The sequence below is a fragment of the Ornithodoros turicata genome, chromosome 2, assembly GCF_037126465.1.
Source record: "Ornithodoros turicata isolate Travis chromosome 2, ASM3712646v1, whole genome shotgun sequence".
Taxonomy (NCBI): domain Eukaryota; kingdom Metazoa; phylum Arthropoda; class Arachnida; order Ixodida; family Argasidae; genus Ornithodoros; species Ornithodoros turicata.
This window is the reverse complement of record NC_088202.1, coordinates 12,106,311-12,116,543: the sequence shown is the minus strand read 5'-3', so window position 1 is coordinate 12,116,543 and position 10,233 is coordinate 12,106,311. Positions and strand designations below refer to the sequence as shown.

The 10,233-nt window shown below is 47.8% G+C and overlaps 1 protein-coding gene across 1 annotated transcript; it reads right to left on the bottom strand.

The window, feature by feature from the left end:
* Positions 1 to 2,350: 2,350 nt before the first annotated feature.
* LOC135384322 (uncharacterized protein K02A2.6-like) lies at positions 2,351 to 3,286 on the bottom strand. The gene has a single exon (XM_064613528.1). It carries the CDS (start codon positions 3,284 to 3,286, stop codon positions 2,351 to 2,353), a length of 936 nt encoding a protein of 311 aa, XP_064469598.1.
* Positions 3,287 to 10,233: the final 6,947 nt, after the last annotated feature.

Here is a 10,233-nt window from a genome sequence, read left to right as displayed (position 1 = left end):
GTGTTATGCACGAATTCTCCCCCGTTTTGAAATAGTGTGATAATAATTGATAATAATAAATGAAAGAAGGAGTTGAATTTTGAATAAAGCCAGATTAAAATGTTCCCCCAAATCTTCCCCATTGTACTCTAATCAGAATTCATATTTGCCATGAATTCTCTCTCCCCTTCCCAATTTTGACTGGAGCGGGGGATGCTCCCCAATTCCTCATTAAGTTTAATCAGAATTCATGTTGGCCATGAATTTTCGCCCCTTGTCCAAACATGTTTAAACACGTTAGTGAGTGAGAGAAACTAGTGCGGACAGGGACGACTTCGACGGCTCGCTCGTCTGTGCGTGTCTAGACACGTCCAAACATGTCCAAACACATTCCAGGACGTTTGAGAGTGAGAGGAAAAGTTGTACTATAAATGATCGTTTGATCGTAATTTTCACTTCCATCATGCTCAGCTTGGTAGATCCTCGTAAGTAATACGCATGACGTCACCTTTGTCATAAGTATGGCCAATGCGAGCTGCTTTTTCATTGTGCTATGAACGTTTAATTTTATTGTATTAATACATTCCTATGTTGTGTGTTTTTATTGTGTACTGCTGGTAAGGCTTTAGGCTGTTAGTAGACACATATATAAATAAATAAATATAATGTTTGAAGAGTTTCGTTTACAGTTTACAACACTTTTGCGGTGCGTGAAGTCGGTTCTTTCCCGCCTCACATATTTCGGGAGATTGGCAGCGCCCGCTTCTTCTGCACAAACTGTGGTGGATTGTGGTCTAAAGGTACGCTTCATTATTTTTAATACGCTCTATAACCAGTCACTTTTTTTCAGTGCAAAAGCATTGGACGGACCAGTTGATACGTCCGTTTCTCGGCTGTCGGACGGTACCGTTCGACGTACGTTGCGAAGGACTTCGTCTATTGATGGAAGATGGAGAGGATGGACCATCAGTGTCACTCTGTGACTGAAGAACACTGTACGTGTGTGTGTGTGTGTTGAAAATAAAAACGCGTGTTTCTCGCGCTCCTTTCATGCAGATTACGAATGGTTACTGATGGGAGATCTACCCCTTGTCCTAACCTTCAAGTCTCCTCCGAAGACCTTCTTTTTGCAGATCGGTGATCAGCTGAGCACCTCACCTGTCGTTGTGGCGGACTCTGGTCGAGAAACCCCAGCCATTGGTTAGACTCGAGCCTTCGTCCGTATTTGGGCTGTCTTCCCGGCTACGAAACCAAAGCTGGAGGATTAATCATGTAACCTCTCACGTTGAATAAAAAAACAGGTTGTGTACTCTCTCATTTCGTCTCAGCCATGACGCCTGAGAAGAGGTTTGCAACCTTTGTACAAATGCGAATGTATTGGGACGTGCTACAATTATGCAATTATATGCACGGTAAAGGCTGCGAGGGTCACTTTCGCTGCATTCTCAAGACGATACCTTTACGTCTGTTCATCGCCAGTGGGAAGATTACAAAGAAAATGCTCGAAGAAGCTCGAGCTGTTGGAAAAGTATAGACGATGACTGGCAATTGACCCGTGTCTCATCAACGCGGGTTTCAACCGACCCATCGTCCGTCGCTACTGGCTTCTCCACACTTCCCTTGACGTCACGGTGACCGGCGAAAAACGTCAGGTCAGCACGTTGGAAGATCGTCTCGCAAGCGTCTTATGTTTGTCGTGAAAAAATAAATAGACTATTTTACGAAACGAGTTCGCTCACGAGGAGACGTTTTATTGTTTCGTCATTCTCTTCGAGGTTACAGGAAAACTTGGATACACAATTTCTCAAGCTGTAGCATTTCGACATGCACGTGGCTATGTAGATACAAAAAAGCCCGCAGTAAGGCGAAAAAGGCAATTGAATACAGTTGCCGTTATACTCGTCCACTAGCAAAGTCCTTCGAAGGTTTGCTTCGATGGGGGAAGTCCGTAACTGTCGAAAAAACACGGCAGACCTGTGATAGCTGGAAGTCTAACGAATACCAACATTAGGCCATGGGTTCCTGTTGGAGCAGTGTTTAATGTGCGACTGCCGCGGTCAGCTGAGAAACAGCTGATTGCCAGCTGAAGAATGCAGCACGTCACGCGGCTCGTTGTCCATGTTCCGTAACGTCGTCGTTCTCCACTACATCCCTCCCTCCTAATGTTATGAATTTGAAGCGTGCGGGAGGTCGACGACGACGCGCAGGATATCTTCTGGTAGGGACAGGGGGCAAACGATCAGGAGACACCACGGACGACGACGCAGGGAGGTCATCGTGAGGAAGTACCTCAGTTGGGAGCCGAGAGCTGAAGGCAAGACGCACTGGGAGATCTAGTCGACCAGTTGGAGAACGGGTTGTGCTCTCGACATCAGCATTTGGCACATCGTCCCGCAGAGATTCTTCTCTTCAAGTGATCGGCGTGAACACGGCTGCGCTTCTTACCTTCCACGTCCACGTCGTACATAACATTGCCTATGCGTTCCAAGACAACGCCCTTGATCCAGTGATGTTTTTGGGTCGGATCCTTTACCCAGACCTTTTCCATGACTTGGAAATTCCTGGTAGACTTGTTCTGTGTTAGTGGCATGACGACGTCGCCACTTTCGCGCCGGAATGGTCGGACCAGGTCTAGAGTCATCCTGAAGAGTCTCTTGTTTAGCAGCTCGCAGAGTGACTGGCCGGTCGACACATGGGGGGTAGCTCTGTATTTCGCGAGAAATGTTCCAACAGGCTCCTCCTCCTTCCCAGCTTGAGCACGACGTAAGGCTTGCTTCAGGGGCTTTACGAAGTTTTCAGCTTGTCCGTTGGACTTGGGGTGATAGGGTGGTGTGAGAATATGACAGATTCCACGTAGCTCCAAGAAGGATTTGAAATCAGCACTAGTGAACTGTGGGCCATTATCGGTCACCAACTGCTCAGGGGTACCCTGCCGCAGGAAGATTTCTTGGAAGGCCTTCATGGTATCGGTCACAGTCTGACTGCGTACTTGGACAACTTCCGGCCACTTGCTGTGAGCATCTATAACCACTAGGAAGTGTTTCTTGTCGTACTCCGCAAAATCGGCATGCAGTCTCGTCCAAGGATGTTCTGGACGTTCCCAACGGTGTAGGGGAACTGGTTGAAGGCCATCTGCGGTTGAAGCACATGATTCGCAACTTTTGACTTTGGCTGCGAGGTCGTTGTCCAATCCAGGCCGCCAAACATACGATCTAACGAGCATCTTCATTTTGGTAAGTCCTAGATGCCCTTCATGCAGCACATCCAAGATACTCTTGCGGTACTTCGGTGGAATGACCGTACGCATTCCCAGTAAAATGCAGCCGTGAGAAATCGACAGCTCACTTTCACGGTGTAAGTAAGCACGAAGTTCCGGCTTGTCTTCGCCAGCAGAACGACCTTCTAGTAAGTGATGTCTTCCCCGCCTGCTTTGCTGAGAAAAGCCTTGCTCTTTCGAACTCTTTGAAGCGCTTCGGCGCGTAGAATTCATCTAGTTTTTTTATGAGGTCCACAAACGAGACTTCCGTGACGTCCCTCGGCTGAACCAGCGAGTACAGTAGCTTGAAAGTGTCAGGTCCTAGCGACGTTATGAACAAGTTCCTCTTGTCGGCATCTGTCGCAATTCTGCCTACCTCCAATGAAGCTTGAAACCTTATTTTATATAGCTTCCAGTCTTCCTTTGTAGGGTCGAAGGTCCCCGGTCCATGAAATCGATGCGTAGCCGATTTTCTTTCTTGGAACTGGCCTTCTGCTGCTGCGTCCAACGTAGTCATCTCGTCGCCACTGTGATAGCTGGAAGTCTAACGAATACCAACATTAGACCATGGGTTCCTGTTGGAGCAGTGTTTAATGTGCGACTGGCGCGGTCAGCTGAGAAACAGCTGATTGCCAGATGAAGAATGCAGCACGTCACGGGACTCGTTGTCCATCTTCCGTAACGTCATCGTCATCCAGTACAAGACCCGTCGTAGTTTTTCAGGAAGAGCACCCAGTGCTGGCCGCGCTTTCTTCGCTCTTCCGTATTGATGATTAAATAGCCGGGCTTGCGTAAAACGAAGCTTTCGTCGGAAGCGCAAATGCCTCTCAACATGGAGGAAGCGAAGGGGTTCAGGGACACGAGTTCCAAGATTTCGCTCTCGTACATTTGTTCTATGGGAAGGTGACTGTACGATCCCTGTTGATGCACATCAGCTTGGGGCATTCGGAAATCAAGAGGACTGTGACTGCGTGCGGAAGGGCTTTAGCGAAGCGTAATTGCAGGCGTAGTTTCCTTTTCGCCACTCATTCAAATGCGAAGGAGAAGAACACTTGCCCACGTCCAAGTTTAAGTAGAGAAGGAACCCGTTGTTTTTAAATCGATCGTAGCTGTACTTGAAATATTTTTCACCCAGTTCTTGCAACAAGTTAAAGTAGAGAATTTTGACGAAGTCGTTCTTAAAGTCATACTCGGCTCGCACTTGCTGGCCGTCCACGGAGAGCATAGAATGAGACAGATCGTAATGGCGGAATTTGTGGGGGTTCGATCGGATGTCGCCGAGAAAATCGGACGTGGCGAGCAGGGCGATGCATAATTTGGAAGGCACCCTTTCGGGGTACACGTTTTCAAAGTGAGTGTTCAAGCTCCCGGCACTCAAACTCCGCATTTTGGTTTCCAATCTGCGTAAGACATAGATCGCTGGCGTGGTCTGAAGCCGCCGCTCGTATTTCAAAATCAGAAAAGGTGCCAGCGTCACCTTTTTCAGAGTGCAACACAATCTCTTGAATATCCACCTTGTAATTGTAGGTTTTCCTGTCGTTGAGGGCTGATATGAGTTTAAATTCGTCGTTGTTTAACAGGAAAACGACGCGAATTTCGACGGCAGGTACCATCAGGTGCGGCTGTTGAAACAGGTCTGTATTGATCTGACCGACCAGGTTAAAGTATTTACCCTTCGTCGCTTCGTAACGTTGTTTCGGACCGCGAGACGAGACATCGTAATCATTTTTTTAATTTTCATCATCCTCGACAAAGAGTCCAGCCCGGTGCATGGTCTCTTGAGCCAGAGGCGTGGAATGAAGCACAACGTCCAAAATACTCCTGTAGGCATACAACTCGTTGGAACTGACGAGCTTGTTGTTCGCATAAATGGTGACCATCTTAAACATGCCGCTCAACAGGTGGTTTATTAGGAAAACGACATCTTTCTCGTCCATTTCTTCTCCGTCCTCGCGAACAATGCGCGCGGTCAAAGACACGAAGCTGCCGTAGAGATCCAAGTGTGCCCTTTGCAAATTTTGAATAGAAAATTTGATCACTATATTGTTTACCTCGTTGACCGAATTAAAGAGTTGGTACAAAGTATCTTCCACGGCGTATTGAATGAAGGGGGTTAGAATATCATCACGTTACTCGTCAGACAGAGCGGCGACCGTTGCGACTGTTTGTTGTCTTTCGTTGACGTCATGATGGCCGGAGCGCAGCGGGTGTGTGACCCTAACCGCGAACCAAAGATATCTGCAGGTGCATCGCGTGTCGGCGCCTTTTGTTGTCTTTTGCAATGTTTCTTTCCATTGTTCCTTCTAGAGCCCTCCAGTGAATCCAGCACGTCTCTCCCCGTTGCTATGGCCGTCTTTTTTACTGCGCCCGATATTCTTTCGCCGTTGGCCAAATTCCACGCCAAGCGCTTCAACGTTTTCTTGGGGATCGGTTTTATTTGTTGCCAGATGGGACCGATAAACTTGGATATGTTGCTCAACACACCGCCCCCTCGTTGGAAAAGGGGTCCCGTGCACATGGGAATTATTTGGGGGAATTACGGTACATATTTAAAATGCAATGTTAAATTGGTCCTACCTTTGAATTGCAACGGTAAACGTCTTCCCGTTTCGTCCGCGAGAACAATCATCACTGAGGGAATTTCGAATTGAGACAGGTTAAAATACTGAATGTTATCGAACGTGTACGTGACGACGTGCTTGTGTTTCTCGTAATAAAAGGGCAGTATTTTTAATATCGGTTTTTTCCCGCTCCCCACGTAAGTGGGTTCCATGATATCCGTGTAGATGATTATGTTGTGAAACGAGGGTTCCAGGAGTACCTCGACAGAGCTCGTGGCATCCTTCTCTGTGAACACGGTGTGCGATTCGAAGCCCAAAAGCACGGCCAGGTACTCGGAAAGTCTAAAGGTGGTAGAGCCCGCCGAAAGGCGAATTTTACATTTCTGTTCGGTTCCAACGAAGCTGAAGCTCGTTTATCGCATCCAGAAGTGCTTGGGGTGTAGCATAACTACCGGGAGGCAGATGTACTTGCAAAGATCGAGGAATTTTCATCTTGATCGTGAAAGAAAATTGACGCGCAACTGGGAGACAAACGCGAAGCATTATTCCGTGTCCCTCGACAGGTGTGAACTGTAGCGGCTTTAAAAATGGTTCCGGTACGAGCATCTGTTTCGTCGTTTTCAGAGAGTATACGTTATCCGCGAATTCTAGCGAGGCGTCCACCTTGTGCGACTAGAAATACTTGTTGAGTGTGTTACGTAGGGACGTGGTTTCCGAAAAGTGACGCCGTCCAAAGCGACGGGTGCGGCGTGCTCCAATAAGACGGAGGTGGCTTCGCGTTCGCTCAATTTGGGAGGCTTCACCGCACGACCTGCTTCGCGCGATGCCAGCGACGTGACGAGTGCCTGTGCCGACCCGGGGTCCAATTCCACGGTCTTCACGCCTACGGGTAACACGAAGTCGTATCGTGATTTATTGTACACAAAAGAAATGTTAAATTCTGAAATGGCTTTTCCCAAATCCCTCTCGAGATCCGAGGTGACGCGAAAAGTTCTCCCGACCTCGACCGTGTCGTCGAAAGAAACATCGATTTTCGCATCTTGCCTTTCGTATCCGATATTTAAAAAATCGTTGCTTATGCTGAGATCCATCAGACCGACTTTATAGCGATTCGAGAGCTGAAGCGGGCTGTCGAAAGCTACCGTGAAGGTGTTGTGTTTATTCGACGGAAACTTATCCATGCTGGCGTTCGAGAGAAGGGGGACGTAGATGTTTGAAGTCATTTCCCAATCTTGACCATGTTGCTGCTCGGAACCCAACTGTCGTATTCTTTGTCGTAACCGAACCAGCGAACCAAGGAGAAGCTCTGACCATTCACTTTCTTCTTTCTCAGCACTTTCATTAGTGGCCAAGGCTGATTGGCGTCTTGGGTTACGACGAGTACCTCCTCCGAGTAGAAAGATCTGTCCACTTCCTTACCCCGGTAATCTTCCAGATGCAGGATGGGAGGGGAGGTGTCTCTCAGGTGGGAGACGGTGAAAATCTGAGGCGACCAACTCCTTTCAGTTCGTTTTCGTTTTCAAAAAATTCGTTTTCGGGCCTGACTTCGGACAGACTGATGCCCAACGTCCTGTGTTTGGCGTTGTTGTAGTCGCGCACGATCTTGGGAAGCGCGGAAACTAAGTGGTAATTTCCGGTTACTCTAAAATAACGGAATATTCTGTCGCATAAAGTCTGTATGGCCCGTTCTGCCTGTGATGCTTTAATTATTGGAGAGAAGGTGGAATACATGTGGACCTTCTTTCGAGCCAGGTACTCCTTGACGGTCTTGTTGTAGAACTCCCCTCCTCTGTCGCAAAAGATGCGTGTAGGCGCGTTACCTCCCCGAAAAAGTCTTATCATGGCCCTTTTCATTTTGGCGGGGCGTTTCGTCTTTAGCGGGAGGGTGAGCAGAAAACGGGAGAGAGAGTCGATCGCCATGAGAATGTAGCCACCGTTGAACCTCTTGTATTACGATGCTATTCGCAAGGTGTCCATAGGCACGCTTCTCCAGGTATTGTTTTCGGGATGCTGGGCTCAATCGGTATTCCAGCAGATTACGATGCTATTCGCAAGGTGTCCATAGGCACGCTTCTCCAGGTGTTGTTTTCGGGATGCTGGGCTCAATCGGTATTCCAGCAGATTACGATGCTATTCGCAAGGTGTCCATAGGCACGCTTCTCCAGGTGTTGTTTTTGGGATGCTGGGCTCAATCGGTATTCCAGCAGATTACGATGCTATTCGCAAGGTGTCCATAGGCACGCTTCTCCAGGTGTTGTTTTCGGGGTGCTGGGCTCAATCGGTATTCCAACAGATTACGATACTATTCACAAGGTGTCCATAGGCACGCTTTTCCAGGTGTTGTTTTCGGGATGATGGGCTCAATCAGTATTCCAGCAGATTACGATGCTATTCGCAAGGTATCCATAGGCACGCTTCTCCAGGTGTTTTTCGGGATGCCGGGCTCAATCGGTATTCCAGCAGATTACGATGCTATTTGCAAGGTGTCCATAGGCACGCTTCTCCAGGTGTTGTTTTCGGGATGCTGGGCTCAATCGGTATTCCAGCAGATTACGATGCTATTCGCAAGGTGTCCATAGGCACGCTTCTCCACGTGTTGTTTTCGGGATGCTGGGCTCAATCGGTATTCCAGCAGAATACGATGCTATTCGCAAGGTGTCCATAGGCACACTTCTCCAGGTGTTGTTTTGGGGATGCTGGGCTCAATCGGTATTCCAGCAGATTACGATGCTATTCGCAAGGTGTCCATAGGCACGCTTCTCCAGGTGTTGTTTTCGGGATGCTGGGCTCAATCGGTATTCCAGCAGATTACGATACTATTCACAAGGTGTCCATAGGCACGCTTCTCCAGGTGTTGTTTTCGGGATGATGGGCTCAATCAGTATTCCAGCAGATTACGATGCTATTCGCAAGGTATCCATAGGCACGCTTCTCCAGGTGTTGTTTTCGGGATGCTGGGCTCAATCCGTATTCCAGCAGATTACGATACTATTCACAAGGTGTCCATAGGCACGCTTCTCCAGGTGTTGTTTTCGGGATGATGGGCTCAATCGGTATTCCAGCAGATTACGATGCTATTCGCAAGGTGTCCATAGGCACGCTTCTCCAGGTACTGTCTTCGGGATGCTGGGCTCAATCGGTATTCCAGCGAATGACGACGCTGTTCGCAAGGTGCCCATTGGCACGCTTCTCCAGGCGTTGTTTTCGGGATGCCCCGGCGCGACAACCGCAAAGCCAGGGATGGCAACCCATTCTTCATTATGGTGAGACAGACTTACTAGTAGAACCACGGTCTCCATAGAAGAAAGGCAACAGGTGCTTTCGTTGGCTGTCCGTGGCTGCTTTCCGACTGTTTTTTGTAGATTTGATCGCGCACAGCGAATATTTTGCATGGTTTCTGCTGATATGACTTGACAGTCCTCGACAGATAAAACAGTGTTTAAAGCCACGTTAAATGTCACCTCACTCACTGCTCCTTAAATAAGACTTCTACACGAAACGCTGCTCCATGTTATTATTCTGAGTGAAGTGACTTCCAGATATTCCTGGTTTTCATCACACAGTACATTTATGGTCTGTCTTTTTCGAGTTAAAAACAGATTCCTCCTCATATTGTTTGCCATAGACTCAGTGTCAGTTTTGGACCAATTCAGTTTAAACCAGACCTCTCCCCACCCCCTAGTTCAAATCAGTCATTCGGCAAACTCAAATGTGAAGTGGTTCATTTATAACATGATGGAAAGTTATGCTGGAACATACAAATCGACAAACGCAACACAAGCCTCAAGTTGCCTGGGAACATGAACAGTTGAAGTATGGCAGTCATCAAGAAATCCCGAGAGCAGCGGGATTTGAACCACGTCTCTCTTGATTACCGATCGAGCGCGTGGGATTAAATTCCAATTGGGTTGATTATAGAAGAGAGTGTGATGAGAGCGAATGCGTGTCCCGTTAGTCAATTGAGACTCCTAAGCAAGTCATCGGAATGCAGATGCCTGTTGAAGTCAGTATGGTCGAACAAGTCAAAGTGCTTAACCAGTAATAGAGATAGGTGGTTTAGATCCCACCGCTGTCTGGCTTTCTCAATGACTGCTATACTTCAACAGTTCATTTATAAACATTATCCTTATGGACGTACACTATTCAGATGCAGTTTGTAAGCATGTCTGATGCAAACATTGAGTGCAACAAGACTATGCGAAGCACATTTGATGTTACATATGTGGTGCATGTGTCTCGTGAGGAACGCTTACCCGTAGCTCTGTTAACAGGAGAACAAACTACAGACTGCGAGGTTGGGAACGAACTTGCTACCATTGGTTTTATCCTGCTATCTGGAATTCGTTATCTGTGTCTGGACGTAAGTACTGGACACAATGTTCCACAACCAGTATCGTCCTGAATCACTTATACGGGAACATGGCGACAGCCTCAGTC